At 40.1% G+C, this 22303-nt stretch overlaps 1 protein-coding gene across 3 annotated transcripts; it reads right to left on the bottom strand.

Moving 5' to 3' along the window:
- Window positions 1-654: 654 nt before the first annotated feature.
- LOC129767525 (eukaryotic peptide chain release factor subunit 1) lies at window positions 655-21561 on the bottom strand. Of its 3 annotated transcripts, XR_008741529.1 has the most exons (9): window positions 21401-21561; window positions 18275-18481; window positions 10966-11365; window positions 10654-10899; window positions 10439-10594; window positions 10172-10369; window positions 7544-7691; window positions 6104-7344; window positions 655-1426 (listed from the first exon to the last, which is right to left on the bottom strand). XR_008741529.1 is itself a non-coding variant. In XM_055768519.1 (8 exons), the coding sequence occupies exons 2-8, from the start codon at window positions 18358-18360 to the stop codon at window positions 1344-1346; spliced, it is 1317 nt and encodes a 438-aa protein (XP_055624494.1). In that variant the 5' UTR covers window positions 18361-18481; window positions 21401-21561; the 3' UTR covers window positions 655-1343. The 3 variants fall into 3 exon arrangements, 2 of the variants coding, with proteins under 2 accessions (XP_055624494.1, XP_055624495.1); XM_055768519.1 differs by lacking the exon at window positions 6104-7344; XM_055768520.1 differs by lacking the exons at window positions 6104-7344; window positions 21401-21561 and adding an exon at window positions 21324-21344.
- Window positions 21562-22303: the final 742 nt, after the last annotated feature.

The following is a 22303-nucleotide window of genomic DNA, read 5'->3' on the forward strand; positions in this document are numbered from 1 at the left end:
TAATGAATGAAGCCAAAAAAAAACATGGGATCGAAAAACTTTATTATGCAGTTCATGACTCCCAGGTATTTGCTCTTCACATTTTCTCCCTACTCTAGAAGGCAAATGAATCCTTATAGTGAAAATGACAGTTATGTGAAAACTGATCCTCTTGGACATTCAACGTGTTATGTGACTTCTTAGAATGCAAGGCTTTTCTGGTCGTAATGAAATGAAATTCAAAATTTTGCTTCCGTTTTTTTTTCATTTCCATTTTATATAAATATCTTCTTTTTATGTAATATATCATTTTATAATATTTTAATAATATATAATAACAATTTTCTGGTTTTGTCTAGACTTTGAGGTTTTCCAAATTTCACAACTGCAATCAAAATGAGCCTTTTAAACTAATACGATCAGGTGGTGGTGTGTGTATGTGTTTTGTTATAATCCTTACTTCGTTAATCGGTATTGCCTTTGATGCGTGTTTCTTTATGTAGTTCTGTTTTTTTCTCCTATGTGTTCATCATCATTCTTTTCGAAGTGGATTTTTAGAGCTATTTTGAACGATATCAATGAACTATTACACAAAAATCTAGGTATGCTAGTAGTGAAGAACCTGAACGTTTACGGTCTCATGTTTGGGCCATCCGGAAGAAAATGATCCCGCGATTGAGATGTGCATAATATTTAGTCCTGTTATTACACAATTTAGAAAGAAAAAACGGAGCAACGTTTTTAAGCTTACAGCCATGAGATGGAAACGAACGATCTGGATGCTATTATCTCAAGTCTTGTCGAATCTGGTCGTGCTAATAAGCGAAGTATATTACGATTAAGTTCTTATCCATTATATGTTTAAAATAGTGTATACTTTTGTTTGCCTTCATTAGCACTGGGTACAATCAAAAGATCCAAACAAACGTGTATATACAGCAAGGTGAGACTGAATCACTACTACATGAGCCTTTTTACTTGAACTAGTGATACTACTACCTGTCTACCCCTCTCTAAACCAACAAGTGTCCATTGCGCGTTGGAAGAGAATCCCGCCATCTTTTCGGTTGGTGTATTGTGGGAGTTTTTTTTAGAATTTTCCCTGGCTTTTCTTTGCACGTTGTAAAAGAAACTAGACAAACGATCCTCTGTGACTGTGTTGGACTTCTTGATATCAATCGTTCCGATTGTAGGTATGAGACGACTTTACTTTAGTTGTTTTACTTTACGGCTATCATGCACACAATAATAAAAGAAAAGTGTGTGTCTATTCCACCGACATTTCTCCTATTTTCGTATATTTCCTAATCTGTCTGCGTGTGTGTGTATGTGTGTATGAGAGATAATTTCAGAAACATAAAAATTTAATAATCTTCTAAATCGAAACAATCGTTGTCCAGTTCGTCTAGTTGCATACTTTGGAAATCTACTTTGTAGCGCAGAATACCTGTGAATAAAAACAGAATAATTATTGAGCAAGGTAAATCAATAAAAAAATAATTTCAAAAATAAGGTTACTAAAGAAGTATGTAATATGATAAAAATAAACTACATGATATGGAAAAACAAAGAAAACACATTTTCCCACTATGTTCTTGTTGTGAGTAGTAACGCAGCAATAATTGCTTATTAAGCAAATATTTGTTACACACTTTTGAAATATTCAATATAAATACCGACGTTCAAATGATCAGTTGTTTCTTTTCAGCTCCAGTTCGATTGTTCCATCGTTTCCGCCTATAGGTTATGGTCCCGCTGAGTCGGAATTGGTGAAGAAAAGTTAGTTGAAGTTAATCTTTCAAGATGGAAGAAAGGCTGGTGTCGTTCACGGAGCTCAATGGCTCCAACTACGATAATTGGAGGTCCGGTTGAAGTTGTTGCTGAAAGCAAGTGGACGACTGTAACGAACGCGAAACCGGGACCGATCACGGATGCGTGGAAACCCAAGGATGAGCAAGCGATCGGATTGGCCATGGAGTACAACCAATTGTCCCACATAAGGAGGAGTATGAGACGTTGTTAACCGCTCTGGAGGAGGATTTGACCCTGGACATAGTAAGCTAATTGACGAGTGGCAGAAGAAGAATCAGCGCAAAAGAGATGAGGAAGATTCCGAAGCCATGCTTGTTTGCAGATTTGAAGATCTGTGTTTTTTCTGCAAAAAGTTGGGTCACCAGAAAGCAAATTGTGAAAAATTCCGAGCGTGGGAAACTGCAAAAGGGAGCGATCTGGTAACCAAGGACCCGAAAGCGACAACCAATCAGCATAAAGCAAACCATGTGACGCAGTATTATGAAGAACACGCGTTTCTCACTGGATGTGCCAATCAAGCCGGAAAGCAGTGGATTTTGGATTCCGGAGCAACCTTTCACGTGAATTGCCAACTGGATGAAGGTACGTTGGAAAGGCCGGGGTCCTGGACGAATAAACTTTATTGATTGTTTTGGTCGAGAACGTGCAATGCAAGTTGAATGTTCCCTGTTCATACCAGAAATGATGTCAAGTTTGTTGTCTTTGAAGCGGCGGAGTCCGTTGGACACTTGCGTAGTTTTCTTTCTTAAAATAAAGGGCAGTGGCGCGGTGTAGGGGGGCGGTTCGCCCCGAACGTCACCCTCAAAGGAGTGACCATAAAAATTACAGTAGAACCCCGATTATCCGCGGAATAGTCTGGCTAGGTCACCGCGTATCACGAAAACTCGGATAACGTAGTAAATGACTAAAAAATAGATACAAACACTAAAAAATAAGATATTTCATGAAAACTATGTTTTATCAATACAGGAATCATTAAACTATCCATCTATAAGGTCGTGTACACCAGAAGTATAATGTGAAAGCCATGACCAACACAAAAAATCTAAATCCTACCACTCACTGATAAATTCCGGGAAAGTCTATAACATTACAATGGAACTCGCTCCCGCGAATAAACCGCACCGCGGATCAACATTGTTTCGAAAAAAATCTTTCGATGTTTATAATGAACGTCACCCGTTAGTGATCCTTTGTTCATTAAATAGAGGTTTTACACTTAAAAGTTCATTCGCCTTTGCTCAGTGATTGGTGGTATTGTTTGAGTGAGAGATTTCACTATGGAAATGTTCATGTGAAATAATCATTCTTGGTTTTTTTTGTTTTGGATGCGAGAAAGGTTTCTGATACGAGTAAAAACATTCGTTATCAAATGGAGAGTGATGGTTCAGCTTACATGAAGTGCCTTTCTCAATTCCCAATTTCGCTCCAACCATGTCGAGTTCAAATGGAAGACTTCAGTTGCTTTTTTAATTTTTTATCCCATTTGTTTAGTTAATTAGGCTCATTAGCATTTTAACTTTAATAGAGTCGGGTTCTAATCGTGTGCATGTTACATGGTTATGGTTTCTATGAATTACGAATTACACAGTAGCCATTTTTAGGCGTAAGAGTATTCCTTCTGTTTTATTACATATGGTGAATCACACAGTAATAGCCATTTAAGCGTGAAAGTATTCCTTCTGTCCTTCCATTGTTCAGCAGACTGGACAGCGGAGACAGTTGATATTATCATTGTTGGGATATTAATAGCACAACAACCCGATGGGTTTTTTCTTATTGCAAGCAGAGCTTTCCCAATAGCCGAGCTTGCATGATGATTGTTGCGTGGACGTAGTTATTCTATAACACGAAGATGGTCAACTGAGGGCCCTGAGTTTTGAACACATGATCGATCGCTTAGTAATCGAACGCGCAACCAATGTGGCTATGAAGGTTTGTTGAGAAAGCAAAATGAAAAAGCAAGTTTTCTCTGCGTAACGTGTGATCAGACTCATTATACTGGCAATTTTTCCTGTTGCAGAAAGCCCTAGAATGGATTTCATTGGGAGTTACAAGAGCGTTAGAAAAATTTCAAAAGGAGTGGCCGAAATGTTTAAATCAATTCAACAAGACACATGTTAGCAGTATGACAACTATCTGAAAACATTGATTTCCATACTGACAAATCTCTATGACGTTTCGGGCATGGACATTTGGAAGCCGCAGGAATTTTCCTGGACAATGTCAATTATTCGACCGCATTGGAAGTGTTACAGTTCATAGTGAAATGGGACTTCTAAGAAACGCTTCAAAATTTTACAGTGAGTTTGAAGCTATTACTAAAGATTTGCGTTTCAGTGGCTCCTAGTAAAAGAATATAGGAGCTAAATCGTATCGGTATGTGATTTCAACAAGACGGTGCCACATGCCACACAGCACATGAAATGATGAACCTATTCCGCAATGTGTTTGGTGAGCAATTCTCGCTTAACTTTTGAAAAGGTCCTATGTAACAAAAGTAAACAAACCGAGTTAATGGATGCACGCTCTTAGTTTTCAATCATTGAATGCATTACAAAAACAATCGTTCATGTATCTATCTTCTTCATCTTTTTATCGCCGATACAAAAAAAAATCCAATGTGCAGATTCGCATTTTAAGCACTCGGCTGTTACTTCGGACGCCACTTTCCTCCGACGCTCAGAACGTCCGAAGTAACAAAGCAGTCAAAACAACACAAAGTCGTACTTCGGTCGTTTTGGGTTTTTGTTTCTTACAGGCGTTGTTAGCGATTTCAGTGCAATTCAACGAGTGATAACAAACAATAATACGTCTTTGAAACGAAATGCTGATATTTGAATTGCTGTTTAGTAGTTAGTTTCAGATTCGCATCGTGCAACGTAATATGTCCAATGTGCAAACGCGGCAGTCAAAACGTCCAATGTAACATTTTTCGTTCCTAGGCTTCAAATTTAAGCTCAAATCACTGAACAACAGTTACGATTGGTTTTACAGAGTTATTCTTGACTGCTAGTGGTGAAAGTAGCGATAGAGATCGATACTTTTCAATACAATTCGCAGATTAATGTTCGGGTCTTCAACTTCGTTTTTCTCGAGTTGACGAAAATGTTACATTGGACCTTTTCAAAAGTTACGCGAGAATTCATCTTTTGTTTTAGACCAGTTATTTGGCCCCAAGATCGTGCGATTCAACGCGCTTAGACTGTATTTGTGAGGATATGCCAAACCTCTTGTTTAAACCGATAAATCAGCATCAATTCATCAATCACTTGAGGACAACGTCACACGTGTTATCGCTAAGATACCAGCCGATAAGCTCCAAAAAGTAACTCGATATTGGACTTCACGCATGGATCACCTGAAACATAGTTTCGATCAACACTACACTGTATTTTTATCGCTGTCAGTTTTTCGAATATTGGAAAAAATTGGCGTCACCCGAAAAGCAACGTCGCGAATTGATTTTGGGCAAGCACTTGGAAAATCCTCAGCTCTCTCATCGGGACATCGGAAAACAACTCAAAAAGTTGAACCTGTCCAAGTCTTTCGTTCAGAGAGCCAAGGACCGGGAGGGACTGGATACGTACAAAATGCAGAAGGCTCCAAATCGTGACGAACGGCAAAATACGATGGGAAAGTCACGGGCCCGGAAATGCTGACGAAGCTTCATTTTCTCATCATGGAAAATGATAATTACGACAAGGCGAAGTTTCGGCAGTTTCCATGGCTACTGTTCTTTACCGCCCAGCACAATTTTGATGTTCCGGAGAAAGTAAGGAAGCAGAAACTTTCAAAGTTTGTTTGTAAACGAGCAGATCTACCTCAAGAAATGTCGGGTTCATCCCAAGGAGGTCAAATCTGAGGAAGACACGGAAAAATGGGTTTCCGTACAGAAGAAATTGCAGTCAGATGTTGTACAGAACCTTATATTTTATTTTCTGAAAGTTTGAAAAGATAATTTTCCACATCGTTTTTTCCGTGAAGCTTTTATGCTCTTATTTATATTTATGATATGTATTATGCTCTATCTGACATCCTGTACAGAACATGTTTTCATCCATTGAAATAATATTCATAATGCACAAAAGAACATCAACTAAAAACTGATTAACCGCCATTATTTATAAAAAAATGTGCAATTCAAAATACACGACTGCGTACGAAATTATTGAAAAAGCAGAAAAAAACGAGATAAAGTGTCTGTTTTATTACGCAAATGAAATGAATAAGTCCAATAATCAGAAAAAAACAAGGAATTAACCAATAAGAACGGGAACTATACTAATAATAACCACATTGAATAGTTTACCTTTTTCCCCACGAGCCGTTAGTGGTAAATATGCGTACACAAATGCCGTTTTTCAGATTCACCACAAAGCACCAGTTTATTCGCATCATGTTTGCAAAAACACACCCCCTTGTACATATCTGGTGTGTGAGTTCTTGGTGTAGAGTCTTGCCCAGCCATCGTTGTGACCACGTTTTGTTTTTGAATCAATTGCCAGACCGTCGTTCTAATCTGATGTTTCGTACCGTAGTGATATTGTATTATTTTTCGTGAGTGCATATCTAAACAAAACATAAGACATATAAAACGCATACGCCCTCTAACTGGACGCAATCTAAAATTGAAGTTTCCCTACCGATTCAGCCTCATCAAAAGAAACACTTTCTAGAGAAATTCTGTCGTCTCCTTGGACACAAGTTCTGGTGGTACAACTTGTTTTAATGTCTAATGTTCTTCGCGATAATTTCAATTATTCCTCTGCTCAAACATGTTGGTATTTTGATTGTTGCATATCAATTGTTATTATAATGTTATTATTAATTTCAATGATATATCACCATAAAAATCAGGCATCCTGCGATGAATCTCCTAGGGAGTGGGGAGTTTTGCTTCCTTCAATCGACGAAAATCGCATCCAGCTCTATCTCACGGGAAGAAGTTAGAAAAGATACGAGTGGAACGAACCCCCTCTCCGAACGCATCGGAGGATGCCTTTGAATATTTATATAAACAGTATCTATGTTTCGTTTTTATCTAAATACACGCTCACGCAGGCTCGGAACCGACAACCGTTGCTACATCTCATCAGTTGACCGAATAGAATTTTACTGATTATAATAACTATTAGACTTTATGTATGTTTGTGTGGTTGTTGTTTTCTGTAGTATTCCATTTTTATTTCATATCGTTTTGGTTTTCTCTTGGAATGAAATTCGCCGCGTCAAATTTCTTTTTAGTGGAAGGAATGCCCAACCACACTTGCTCTTATTCGCTGGCGCTTACTTCGCTAGATTGAAATTTATTTGTTTTTCTACTCGCAAAAATCGACTTAGAACGCGTTTCCTGATTATAGAGTAGTCAGAAAGAGTGTCTTGAAAGTATTTGTTGTGTGTATGTGTGTGTTTAATGTCATTTCGCTGTTTGTCCTGAATGCAAACATAGGAGGAATACAAGGTAATTGATTTAGTAATCGTCAAGGTCAACATCGTCTAGTGGCTCGTCTGCTTGCAGCGACTGAAAATCAACTTTATAACGTAGAATACCTGGCAGAGACATTGGTCCCCATTGAACGCGGTTTGAGAAAAACAGGTTTTGGTGTTAGCATTTGGATGTAGGGAGAGACGAAAATGAATATTGTTAGCATCACTAGCGATAGTTGTTAGTAGGGTTGGTTATAGAAGGAGCACACGCCATCATTCAATGTAATGTGTTAAAGCGTTAGTCACGAGAAAATAATCTTACCTCCAATTCCACCAAATCCTCGCACAAACTGACTGCCCTCCTGTGACTTGTCAGTGATAATTTCCAAAGTAGCGCCGAAGCTCTTGTAGTTGTTCGCAAGCCATTCTAGCAGTGGCTGAGATTCGACCAATTCCATCTCGACACCACTCTGCAACAAATTTCAGAATAAATTTTGAAAATTATTTCATGTTCTTGATAATTGTTATAATATGGTGTAAGATAATGTATATTCATAGCAGATAATGTAATATTCATATCAGAAAACAGACAATTCTGGAATTCCCACAACGAGCACGTTCTTCCGCTGCACTTGGTTGATGCTGAGAACATGGAGGAGCTGCAACTTAAAGTTTACTGTGCTGCTGTGGCCAAGAGACGGACTGCTCCAACATCTCCGTGAAAGGCGTGAACCCCCATGGCGAAGGATATTGGAGCAACGGATCCTAAATAAGCGCGTCTCAATTGGAGGGCTGATGGCGTATAAAAATCCAGCAGATCGGCGAAACTATGTCGCCAACGGCCTACTGAACATCGCCTGCTAGGAGCTCACCAGCTGACGGAAAAACTCGACACCCTGGTACAGCAATTGAGCGCCCTTACAAAACAGCTGAAACGTTACTCTGACTCTGCAAAGCGCCAACAGCAAAATCGGATGTTCAGAGATAACGAAAAAGCGTTCTACAACCACATTAGCGACGAGAAGCCCGATTACCGCGAAGGTTTGCCAGATATTAGCGATGTGACGAACTTCTGGGCTGGTATTTGGGAGACACCAGTACAGTATCGCGACGGGCAAATGTGGTTAAGACGGGAGGATGAGAGGTGTGATGAAATTGGAGAGATGCCTGCTATCATCGTCGGAGAGAACGATATCCGCGAAGCCTCGCGGTACCTGAAGAACTGGGCAGCACCGGGCCCCGATGGTGTTCAGAATTTCTGGCACAAGAAGCTCACCGTCACATCCAATGATAGCTGAGTGCTTCAACAAGGTGCTACGTGACCCACACAACCTTCCTGAATTCGCCACCCGTGGCGTCACCTTCCTCCTCCCGAAAGACAGCAACACATTGAACCCATCAAAGTACAGACCGATAACGTGCCTCTCGAGTCTGTACAAAATACTGAGCAGCATTGCAGCCAAAGAGCAGAAAGGATGCAGAAAAAAATACGCATGGGTGCAAAGACCAGGCCATCATCGACGCAGCCATAGTCGGCCGGGCGGTATATAACCAGCGGAACCTAAGTATGGCCTATATCGATTACAGGAATGCTTATGACTCCATACCTCACTTGTTCCTCTTCCGGGTAATGGAGCTCTACAAAATTGATCCCGTCGTCGTTAGGTTCCTGCATCATGCGATGAGACGCGAGAGTGGAGCATGTCTCTGCACCTCAGTGATGGGGAAAATGTGTTGCAGTTTAGAACGTTGCAGATAAAGAGGGGGATATTCCAAGGCGACTCTTTCAGCCCGCTTTGGTTTTGTCTGACACTGAACCTCCTCAGTAGGACGCTTAAAAGAAACGGTCATGGCTATAAAATAAGGTATGGCGACGGCGCCCACGAAGAAGTGACCCATACCTTTTACATGGACGATCTCAAGGTCTACGCTGATTCACGTAAGCGTCTAGGTGTCTTTAAAGGAGGATGGGGAAAATATTCAAAGAGACCGGAATTCACCATCATCCTCAATCGGAACTAGAGTTTCACTACCACGCAAAGAAGGGGGACTTGGAATAGACGACATATCTGCACTGTTTGTTGCCCAGGTACGACAATTGCGCGAGTACTTCGAAGAACGCGCCAACCAAAATGCGCTATACCGGGCTGTCTGCGCCGCTGACAGAAGATACTCTGCACTTGGCAACTCAACTGCAGTCTGCAGACAGTGGAGGAGAAGACTGAAGCTTGGAAGCAGAAGACAGTGCATGGCGCCCACCCCCATCAACTGGACCGGCCACACGTCGACAAGGCCGCATCAAATCTACATACAATGATAGCCATCCAGGACAGAATAATGCCGATAAGAAACTGCAGGCGGTACGTCTGGCATCAACCCGGAGAAAACATAGAGCACTTCCACTTCCACGCTATTCCACTGAAATCTAGAGGAGACCCACGGTCGCAAAATTTGCAAGTACTGAAGGTCTGAAGAATTGTTCCAGTTGTTTTCTCTAGAGCTGGAATTATCCCGAAGACACTTCTGAAGCGCTAAAAGTGCTTTCGGAACTGTGTGGTTAGCAGTTTCGCCCACACAGCGAAAGCATTCATGAAGTCTCGACCGTTCTTTGTCGATCTGCTCCGAAATGATGGTGATATCTGAGCCACAGTGGAGCTGAAGCTTTACAGTATGGCCTTGAGACAGTTTCGCACCAAGCATTGTCAGAGCTCGTAGTTGAGTAGAACAGTTTTGAATAATTTGTGAAAAATAGGTTTTGGTGTTGAAAGTTCGATCTAAAGACACCCCCCAGAATTTCAAGCTGCATTAATATTGGCACGGCTATAAGGTTTCCATCCAATATTTGAAATCATGAAAGGAATACAATAACAACAACAATGGTACTCAACGTTTGTTGAAGTTAAATCATAGTCATGCTAAAAAATAGTATCAAAGTAAATAATACACCTACCTCCTTGTCGGTGAAGTGGGACTTGTCCTTCTCCTGCTCAGGGGTTAGATGCAATACTGTAGTGGATGTCGCACTAACGTGGTTCTTCAACACATAGCGTTGAATGTCCAAGTTCTCCCAGCAGATAAGCGTTTCAACCGAGCCCAGCTCCAACGCCTTCAAGGTATCCTCAACGCCAAAGCAGTACTTGCCCGTGTCCTGAAACGGATAATGCGAGATAACATTGGTCCCACATCTCATTGCCATCGCATCGCATGCTCCTCAAACCTGTGAAATTTCATCAAAGTATCGCCCGATCAGCTTCTTCTCCTGAATGAACTTAACGTTCTGCAATGACTCGGCTGCTAGCTCGATGGCCTGGTTAAAACCGTTCTCACCACCGTACGAAACATCTACCAGTTTGATCACTTTCGATTGCAATCGCTGTTAAACAAAACGAGAATTAGTCCAATTGGCACAGTAGATTGTGATTTGTTTCTCACCGGATCGAACATATCTGACTGACTGAGTTCTGTCTTGAAGTCCGCACTACCAGCAAGAATGAGTCCGGCAATGTTTGGCTTGTCGTTGGTAATGAACAGTTGGGTGGCCACTTCCGCTACCTTTCGAACATAGTTGTGACGCTTTTCCATACGCAGACGAGCGAAACGTAATGCAGACTGACCACCACGACCGTGCTTCTTCGGCAGATCCACGGTAAATTTGTGCAGTACTTCTCGTGTGTTACCCTATAAAAAATGTCATAATTCATATTAATAAATCCGTAGACCGGAAGGGATCAGAAAGGAGTTTACCTGGAGTGTACCGAACAACGCACCGTTACCGTCCATCACGATGAAACCGAACTTATTGTCGTCTGCCAGCAGGGCCGTCAGTGCTTCAGTGTGGAATTTGTTATCGCATAAGTATAAAGAGGTATTGATCGGTTTGAACGGTTCAAAGTCAATGTTGACCTTCTTCTCTTTTCCCTCTTCGGTGACAATCGTACCGCAGTAGATCACGAGTCCATTCGGAGGCACTTTGGTGTATAGTTTGAGCCGGTGCTGGACCGAGGTAATGGCACCCAGTACGGACAGACGGTTTACGCGGGATTTGATGTTGGAAGCCGTGCCGAATTCATCGGCCAACATCTTGCTCACACGGCTAATCTGGTCCTTCGGTGGAATGATCAACGAAATCATGCTCGTGCCATTGCTATAGAGAAGTAAATAGAGAAAGTAATTATTATAAAGGCGCCAACAAGCTTTCCAAAATAAAAAAAAGAGAAACAGAACTTCCTAACTTTTGGTTATTTCATTATCGAAAGCAGTGTGGAACCAATATTCCCAATAATTCATTTTTAAGTACAATAATTTACATTTAATGCGACGTGCCGGGGCACCACTCGGTGTCGCATTGGAGGCGATTTTGTTCTGTAATTGGATATTGGCGATGAGAGTGATACAGTGTCGACTAGGGTGCCAATGAAAATGGTTATCTCGAATTTAAAAAAGTTATCTCATAAAAAATGTTCACCACCTCGAAAAAACACCCTATGCCAAATTCCAGCTCAATCGGGCTTAAGAGAGAATAGCGGTCAAAATTTGAGTTTTTTTAAAATTGAAAAATCACCCAAGGGGGCACTCTGGAACTTTTTCCGAGTGAAACTATTTTTATTGGCACCCTAAACCATACTTTTCGTTTCGTATTCCGAAAAAAACCCAGTCCCAGAGTCCCAGAGTGCCGATTTTTGACAAAAGAAAGATGACACTAGATCTCGACGTTTCATGCCATGTTAAGACATTTGGCATCAAAAAAATTCGAAAACCTTGGGTGAATTTTCGATTTTCAAAAAAACTCAAACGCGCCACTCTCCCTTAAGTCCAATTGAGCTGAAATTTGGCATAGGGTGTGTTTTCGAGGTGGTGAACATTTTGTATAGGGTAACTTCTTGAAATTTTAGGATCGATTTTTCCCATACATTCATTGGCACCCTAGTGACGACGTGTGGTGGCGACTTTCAATGTGGGGCCATAATTTGGGTCTCGAACTCGATGTTTACAAAAATGTCACATTAGAAGTAAAAATGTCCAACTAAAAGTGTCGCATTACAGATCTGTCCAATTAGCTAAATGTCGCATTAAATGTAACTTACTGTACTCCAGTGGCTCAGTTGTTAGCGTAACGCATATCGTGCCGGAGGTTCGGGTTTGATTCCCGTTCTGGCCGAAGGAATTTTTCGTCTGGTGGGATGGGTGGGTCATAATGACGAATCCACTCTGCAGTATTCTTGAAAGTACACTGTGTTTGTAAACAATACACAATACGCTTGTGGACGGTTTGTGATCTCTATTCAATACGACATTTTACGATGCGTGTGTTTTGTCTTGTCTATACGCAAAACGTTTATCTTCGAATGAAGTACTAGTATCGTACGAAGCATTTCGAGTATACTCTACTCAGAAATGCTCGGAAGTGTGCACATGTGGTTTCAACAGGACTGTGCAACATACCACACTGTGCGTTCCACAACGAAAGAAATGTTCGCCATACGAAAGTCGGGACTTTACAAAAACGTGATGCCAAATGTCTTCAAATTGCACAAAACATCGAAATCTACTATCATCTCGGAATAAATTGTAAAACGTATGGTTTAGAGTAGGGACTCTCAAACTATTTTGGGCAAGCGACCTCTTTTCTAGAATGAAGTGATACCATCGACCACCAAAAACTTTGTGGTTGGTCAAGTGAGTAAACTTGATATCATTTTCTCATAAAATATATCATATAAATTTTTTTTTCCAATTCATTTATTTGTAAGGCTCAATCGCATGAGCTTTGCGGAGCCACTAATTCATGATTTGTTTTTACAGAATTTCAACTTAAATCTATGTTTAGTAGGTTTCGACCGATTACTCGCGGTTTACTCGAGGTTAGAGGGGCAACAATTTTTGTGGGATGGATCAGGTTAGGGATATGGATATGAGGTATCGTTGTCTCAACCGAGAGTTGCCGCACGCACTGTAGCATTGTGCATAAAGACCAGGGATAGCATCTGGTGTTCGACTATCTGTCGAGGGTGGGCGACGGTGAGATGAGGGGACAAGACAAACAAACTAATAACGAAAAAAAAACACACAAAAGCATTAAATTCTTATGCTAGTCCGTTTCACAAAACATATAGATCAACTGCATATAGCAGATGTCGCGAGTTCCCAACACGTCTCTAACAGGAACATAGGGTTGTCTTCTTTGGGCCCTAAGGGCATTCAAAAGGTACTCTCTGGCTGCGTAATTATCCGTACATTGCCAAACTGCGTGATCGATGTCATCGTAACCGTTTCCACACCGACAGACGTTGCTTTGAACAAGATTTATTCTGTGGAGATGCACATCTAGCGAGTAGTGGTTGGACATAAGTCTACCCATTACACGTATGAAGTCACGACTTACGTCCAGACCTTTGAACCACGCTCTCGAAGAAACATTTGGAATAATTGAATATAACCACCGCCCAAGACTTCCAGTGTTCCAATCAGTTTGCCAACTCAAGAGGGAACTCTGACGCAGCAATTGGAAAAATTCATCGTATGAAATCTGTCTATCAAACAATTCGCCTTCCTGGGCACCCACCTTTGCGAGAGTGTCCGCTTTCTCATTGCCAGGAATTGAGCAATGAGAGGGGACCCATACAAAAGTTAACTTATAAGATCTTTCGATCAGTGCACTCATCTGCTGCCTCACTTTTGTGAGGAAATAAGATGGGTGCCTACTAGTTTTCATCGACTGGAGAGCCTCAAGCGAACTGAGACTATCCGAGAAAATGAAGTAATGGTCTGCAGGCTTGTTGGAGATCATCCCCAATGCGAAGTCGATTGCTGCCAGCTCAGCAACATAAACGGAACAAGGTTCCTGCAGTTTACGGAAGGCGCTCGAATTTTCATTGAAAACACCGAAGCCAGTGGATCCATTGAGGCGAGACCCATCAGTGAAGTATCTTTTCATGCAATTGACTTTTTGGTACTTTCGGTTAAAAATACGGGGAATGAAAGTTGGTCGAAGCTGATCTGAAATCCCAAGTATTGCTTGTTTCATCGACATATATCATAGAATAATATACTTGATATCATAAATAGACATAAAAATCAGAAAATATCAAGTGTAATTAATAATTATCAATACAAGTTTCAACAATAATACTTTCCACTAAAATATTAGTCACTTTTATAATGAGTTGGCTCACCTATCACAACTTATACAGTATCTTGTCGACCCCTGCGAAACTGATATCGAACCCAAGGGGACTTCATTTTCTAGTGTCGCAGTGTCGCAAGAAAAACCGGTATTAGTCGCTTTTCTGGTGGCAACAGAATCATTTTTTTCTATTTATTCCATCTAACTATATGTTGACACAGAATGGGGAAAGACAGAGTGCCGTAGAAACTCCACATCTTGACGTTGTACATTGTACAAAACACATTAAATCAATAAAAAATAAAAAAGTTTGCATAGTTCATCGTCTTTTTCCGGTATCCAGTTGTCCTCGTTGAATCCGACAACGAAAAGATATCGCGGATCGGTTGAGATCAAAGAATCCATAAAATGCATTGAATCGTTCTGACATGAAGCCGTGGTTTGCAAAACAGGGGCAAGATGAGCTTCTCTTGCGAAGTACTCTCTCTGGTGCATAAATAACCTGTTCCACAAGAATACCAGGACTATCTATTTCGCCCAATAGCACTTTAGTTGTATACATTGCCCGGTTGATTCTCCAAGAATCTAGTGTTTCCAATCCTAGTAAGCTTCACAAGCTTAGCAAGCAGTATGGTGTAATCATCCCTATCAAAAGTAACCAGCTTCCATATTCCTCATTTCTCTCTGGATGGAAACCGTGTTGATCAGCAGAAATATAATTTTTGCAACAAGAAAATAGTGCGTCGTTAATTATAATCTCAAATATTTTAGAACATACGTTAATGTGATTTTTCGAGAATTTTCGACATTCTGCTTGTCTCCTTTCTTGAAAACCGGGCACATCAATGAGAACATCCAACGTGCTGGGAACACACCCTGCTGCAACGAAATACAACGAAATCGAACAGTTTCGACCGCGGTGTTATATGCTCCGGAGGACAATTTATCAGCACACAGGAAGGAATTTCGTCACCAGCAGCGTTGGAGAATCTTGGTTTTTTGATGGCAGACTGATGAAATCGTAAAGGTATCAATACCGAGAATATCTCTGAGAGTGGCCCTTATCGCATCACCAATTTGGGTCGACGATGCAGAGCAATTGTTAGAGACACATTTGAAGTGAAGTTTCCAGAAGTATGGCGCATACCTTTTGTAAACGAAACGGTTGTTCGTTCAGAATATATTGCAACTGAGAGCGACCGTTGGGCGATCGAATAACGGATGCGACAGTACATGCGAAACGCCTACGATATCAGTCGTTTCAGATGACATAGTCGAGCACGTCTCGTCGTTTCAGATGACACAAGCTTCGGAGCACGTCTGCTTAACGATACACAATCAGATATAGCTCAGCTTCGTTCGTTCGTTCGTCATTAACAGGAACAGGGTCCATGAGAATATCCCAACCAAGCTCTCGATACTTCTCGATACTATCGATGTTAAGAAAGCTTCTAGACAAGGGGTGGCATTCCGCATTTCGAAACGAGTGATTTTTTTTCTTTTCTGCCACTTTTGCCATTATGGATCTCGAAGCGGGCTCGAAACTAGTGAAACGAGCAAGGCAGTAGTAGAGCTTCGAGCAATTTATTTTCTCCTTTATTACATTAATTTGATACGACCAGTAGCCAGAAGGTTGAAAACGGACGCTAATTTTAAAACTGAAGGAATAGCACTACTTCTGAATGTTGGTTGGAACACAGTTGTATCCGAAATATTTTCAAATGCTTCTCAGCTAAGCCTGAAACACTGACGAAATCTTGAAACAAAGGAATAATTATTATAAATTATATCGAAAATGTAAATTAGGATTTATCTCATTTTCACTTAGCGATAGATGGTTACTTTTTACCCTCAACTCCCGCCTCTGTGGAATAAGCGTGCTCTCTTGTTCACTATTTTTTTTTATCCCTTTTGTTTATTTTAGGCTCATTAGCATTTTAGCTGTAACAAAGCCGAATTTTAATCGTGTACATGTCACATGTTTATCATATCTATAATTAGCACATTACACAGTTGCCATTTTTCGACGTTAGACTATTCCCTACTATACCATTGCATATGGTACACATTTACACAGTAGCCATTTAGGCGTAAGAGTTTTCTATCTGTTCTTCCATTATCCAGTTAGACCAGACAGCGGAGACAGTTGTTGATCATTGTTGAGTTATTTATAGAACAGCAGCCCGATGTGTCTTGCAGAGCAGAGCAGTTGTATGGACGAATCGATCTTTATTCGACCGTGGATCGATCTCCATCGCTCATGATTGTTGCGTGGACGTAGCTATTCTGTAACAACACAAAGATGGTCAATGAGGGCCCTGAGTTTTGAACTCACGATCGATCGCTTACTAAGCGAACGCGCAACCAATGTGGCTACGGAGACCCCCCAATTGTTCACTATTGCTGTCGTTAAAAAACGTTTCGCAATATTTACTTTCTAATCATAAATCGAATATAATATCAAATTGAATTTTTTTTTGATCTTTTTTAATCTTTAGCCGTTTAGCAATAGCCGTGCACCTTACTTTGCCTTGTTTGCAAAAATTTTACATTTCTCTTCGAGACAAATTTTGCTCGAAATCTAGTACACTGAAAATATTAACTCGAATAAGATACATAATACATAATACATAATCGAACCAACTTACTCGTTTAGAAATGCGGAATGCCACCCTCAAAAGGTCAATATCGATTTCCCAAAGGTCAACATAATCAAAAACTGATTTTGGGGTCGAAGAGGTCTAAAAAACGACCCCTATTAATTAACACAAGTTCTTGCGATTTGAGGGGTTTTTTCGAAAAATTCGTTACCTTCTGAAGTATCTGTAAGCAAATTGTACTAACAATTATTAAATACATTTGATGTTGCGAATGGCTTCTTTATAAAACTTCGTTGCGAAAGGCTTCTTCATAAAACTTCATTATCTACAACTAAATTTATTTTTAGTTATAATAAAAGCTCGATTGCTCGATTACCACCACCTTTGGAAGCCAAATCACTACAGCAGCTGAAACTTTCTTCGCAATCATTACCCAACCTAGTATAAACAAAAAATACTTGGCAATAATAGTGATGACGAGGGCGCCACATGAGTACGTCGCAAAACATTACGCCGAAATATAAAGTAGGACGATACAAAGAAAACTGTGTTCCCACAAAACGGGATCATCGGTGGAATGAGTGTGCGGCTAACACAGGAGCAGAGGAAATATAAAGGGAGCAAACGTCTGACATGAAAATCGTCTCACTTGCGCCCTTGTCGTATCGAAAAATTGCGAGGGTGAGACGAGGGGAGAAAATCGGGAAACTACAAAGCGGTACCGTCATTATCATCGGGCGGCTGTCATTACTGCACCACGAGGATTTCAACATTTTATGGTACTATGAGGGGGAGCGGGGGAAACGGAGCTGTGAGAGCGAACGAATGCTACTCTCTGTGCCTCGAAGAGCGTAATGAATTGCTTGTGTGAATTTTGGGGGGACATTGAAGAGACACGATCGACATGCAGAGGGAGAACGTGATAAACGACATTGTACTAAGAACTGTGTCTGTTGGGTCGAGGGTGTAACACAAACCAGGTGGATTGAAGGGTTGCACAGAGGGAAGGGAGGGTAAGATGCAAGATTCAAAGAAAGCATGTTGAAAGAAAGGTGCATTCATTGTCACTTTTGTCTTCATGTGCGAAAGAAAGTTGACGAGAGAACAAAAAACAACTTGCATAAGCTTTTCTCATTATCACTCGCTCGAAATGCCAATTTATCACATATTGAAGAAACGTTTCGTTACGGTGTTATTTTGCTAATTCATTCCTTGAAAAGTTCTTGATTTATTATTGCTTCGGATTGCTCTGTCTGGATCCATAGATTTCAATGAATGGGTTTCATTCATTGGCGCATCATTGAGTTCTACTTGATATGTTGTTACTTACCCTCGGGCCATTTCCAAACTTTTGATAAGTTTCTTTATTTTCCAAATCTCCACATTGCGATCAGCGGAAGTCTCCTCGAACGACATCTTGTGGCTGCTTTCCCCCGTCTCTGGCTGTGATCACACTGATATAACGATGCTTCCCAATCTCCTGGCAGGCAGAGTAAATCCTTTTGCACTTCTGCTGACCTCTTTCTACACTGACGTTCTGGATGGACGACGATGACAAGCACCACGTTCCGCGAAACACGGGAGGGCAGAAACGAAACAAAATGGACACAATTAAACTGATAACATACAAACGGTGTTGTTGGACATTAGTGAGGTCGGTTTTCACTGATGAAATGCACAACTTTCTTGTTTTAATCGATTAAAAAACGAAAAATCGGAATTCGTGGCAAAAATGGCGTTCAACCAGAGAGCCACACCACACATCACACAGCACTCTCTCTACTGCCATTTTTTCGTTTTCTTATTACATTACACCTCTCACAGAGGCTATCGCATTGTGTGTAAACTAGCTCTCGGTTTAACACATTAGATGTTCTCTTCCACTCTTTCTCTCGGCACCGACTACCAATCGAGTTCTCCCGAAAGTACAAATGAGAGTACTCTCCCGATCTCCGAAAGTTGGTATAAATATATAAACATACCGTTGCTTATGGACTGACATCGCAGACTGATTTTACACATTTCCTGACGTACACAAACATATAAATATACATTGAAGAGCTATTGAATGAATTTTACAAGCAGCCTTTTGTCCTAACGTATCAATACCGTAACTAGGCGAGAAATTGGTACAGTGACTCAAATCCGTAATCTTACTCCACCATGCAGATCTCTTTTCCATTCTTTTGAAAGTCAAAAACAAGCTTTCGGAACATTCTATTTAGCTAAAATCATAGTGAACATTCTATTTTGCGTTGGCCAATTTGCTAATTCCATCATTAGTATGGTATCCCTTGTTTATTGCAACTATCTTCAACTGTCTTTAGCCTTATCTACAAGTTTTTTTTGCGTGTTCGGAAGGAATATTTATCAATTTTTTATCAAATGGTTTTTGAAATCGTTATTTTTAGAAATTTTATGGTTTCTAAATTTCCTACAAAGATAACTCTCTTAGTTTTTTACTGAGTTTGATGTCAGGAGATTGTGGAGGAATATTAATAACTTTTAGGCAATTGTAATGTAATTATGTGCGAACTTTATATGACTTGAGCTGTGGGTCGTAGTTTTAGCAAAACTTTAATCCTCGATTCCATCCCATTTTGTTGACACTTTGCTTCATATTTTCCTTCAGGAGGTTCAAGTAAACAAACATCCTGAACCAATACACCATCGATGAGGAAGTTGTCTGTGTAGGAAATTTAGAAACCATTAAATTTTCTAAAAATAACGATTTTAAAAACCACTTGATGAAAAAATTTATGAATATTCCTCCGAATACACCAAAAAACTCATAGATAAGAAAGCTAAATATAGTTGCAATGAACGATGGATACCATATTAATGATGTTATTCGGATATTGGCCAACGCCTTTGAAATCGAGTAGAGATTTCAACCAGCGTACGATTATGAGTTTGAGTCAATTTTCATACATTAGCACATACACTCGCCATTTTTAGAGAAATAAAAACCATTATTCTGAAAACAGATAGCAAACCTTTGAACTCTCATATGACACTATCATTTTATTTTAATAGAATTTTCCGAAAGCTTGTATTCGATTTTCAAAAGAAGAGAAAAGATATCTGCATGGTGGAGTAGGATTACGGATTTGAGTCACTGTATATATTGCGCTAATTTTTAATATTCCATTACTGTTGACGCACCCAATGAACATTATCACATACTCAATGATTTAAAAATTTGGGGCTCTATACAAATCCCATTTTATTATCATCTGTGTATTTTCTTCAAAACCATGAATGAACATGTTTGTTGAGAAACGCAAACATAGTATTCATCGATAAGGTGGATGATTTAATCGAAAAAGAAATTCATCTACCGCAGGTAACCGAGAAGCATCGAATGTGGTTACAGACAAACCAATTCATTATCGACTCCCATTTTCACCATCGATAGCACGCCTGCGGTTAGGCTCCGACTTGAACCAACTCAAAGCAGTTTGATCTGATCTGTTTCAAGTTTTCCTGCCGCATTCTGTATAGTGGGTCTCATTTGGTATTGGTGCGCTTGAGCATTCGTCAGTATTTGAGCAATTGAATGCTACCATTCGCTAAGTTTTGGGTTTTCTATGTGTTTTCTACGCCCACTCTCGCAAAAGTCTTTCGTTCGAACCTTGTTGTCATTTTGTGCTTCGCTCAACCATATGTTTACCGTGATTCATCCCGTAACCTGGTGAAATTGATGTCGCCAAATCTTATTGATAAGACGATCGAACATAAGTAGGAAGGAGTTGGGTAAAACATAGTGATGTACAAACACAAACCATAATTATTTATATTTGTAGACTCTATGAGATTGATAGCAAACGTAAATTCATTGAACACACAATAGGTGATCAATTCTTTGTATGGTAAATGATTAGTCTTTTTTCACTAATCCCTGAAAAAATGCTTCCTATGCTGCCTAATACTTTCTGAATAAATTTCAATTAGTGACATATGGATTGTTGTTTGTTTTTTGAGCTTTTTTGAATAGTCCGAATTTTTCGGGATCGTTGTAACATAACAAAACAGAAAAGGCAACATCAAACACCACGGATAACGGACGAATTATTGGACTAACAGAATGTAACAAAATTATCGCTCGTACTTCTTGCTCGCTCTCTTTGAATTTTGAATGAGCGAGGAAACCCACCACGATGGCATTGATGACGACAATGAGTTTTTTTTCTCCTATCTAATCTACACTCACGTACGTAACATTTTCAATGTCTACAAGGCGCTCACAAATTTTAACACATATGTTTATTCCAAAAACCATGTCGCGAAGCAAGTTGTTAAATCCATTGCAGATCGGACAGGTAACATAGCCATTTGGATAGTCAATAGTCGAAAGAAAGAAGAGGAAGATCACATACACACACATACACGTAGACACGAAAGTCACTCCACATTCGGTGAGCTTCAATTTTCTTCTGTCACTTGGAACACCTACTTTCTTTTGCGAAAACACAAAACTGCTGCGAATGCTAAAAGGTTTAGCACGATTTTCTACGGTTTTTGAATGATTTTAACAAATACATTAGGCTTTACGGGCGCGGATACACACGGTCAAGTACTGACTCGGCATGTGCCAAAATGTGAAAAGGAATGAAATCAACAGAGACAGAGTCGAATTATCGCTTGTCTGAATGCGATCTAATCGTACACGCGAATGTCAGCCAACTTCAGTGCGGTTCAGTGTTGCCTGTTCAGTTTCAAGTTTGGCCGAGGGGTACAATCGCTTGATATTTTGCTATCATGGTGGACACAGTATTGTGTTTTTTGCTGTGATAGTTCATTAATATTCAGTGTGAAACATTGCCCTGTGCAGCGAAATAAGCATTCATTCGTATGCCCTTTGTGCATCGAAGAAGAAGACTAGTTCAGTTTTAACAATTAACGCGCAAAATAATTCAGCTGCAAGGAATGATTCGCTCAATGAACCTGGTACAATTCCTTCTGAATACCACCTATTTGATGTATAGGTGGCCGTGCACTGTTTGTCCAGAGGTCAAATATTTTACGCTTTTTGACAGATAAAATTTGATTTGATATTTGTCTTCTTCTTGAATGGCGTTTGTTATGTCCACTGAAACAAATACGGTAAAAAAGTTAAGGAGGGGCTAATCGGATTCAGATGTTTCACAGTAAAAAAAGGTGTGTGTTGGACCAAGGTCGTAACTCGAGTCCCGACTCATTTCAATATTTTATTGCATGAAACCTTTCTCCAAGGGAGACACTTATATTTATAGCAAGGTTTGCGTCTCTTTCTGATCTGATTCTATAATCAGAACTGTCATTTGACAGTACATCACAATTCTTCCCCTAATGGAAAGTTCTATTTAATATTTTATAA

The sequence above is a fragment of the Toxorhynchites rutilus genome, chromosome 2, assembly GCF_029784135.1.
Source record: "Toxorhynchites rutilus septentrionalis strain SRP chromosome 2, ASM2978413v1, whole genome shotgun sequence".
Taxonomy (NCBI): Eukaryota; Metazoa; Arthropoda; class Insecta; order Diptera; family Culicidae; genus Toxorhynchites; species Toxorhynchites rutilus.

What these genes read in the sequence shown, in the direction of transcription:
- LOC129767525 (XM_055768519.1), bottom strand. Translation starts at nt 18,360, where the DNA reads ATGTCGTTCGAGGAGACTTCCGCTGATCGCAATGTGGAGATTTGGAAA. An exon ending in AGTTTGGAAATGGCCCGAGG is followed by an intron (nt 11,366 to 18,274) that starts GTAAGTAACAAC and finishes ACTTCTCTATAG; the next exon opens with CAATGGCACGAGCATGATTT. An exon ending in CCCACTTCACCGACAAGGAG is followed by an intron (nt 7,692 to 10,171) that starts GTAGGTGTATTA and finishes AATTTGTTGCAG; the next exon opens with AGTGGTGTCGAGATGGAATT.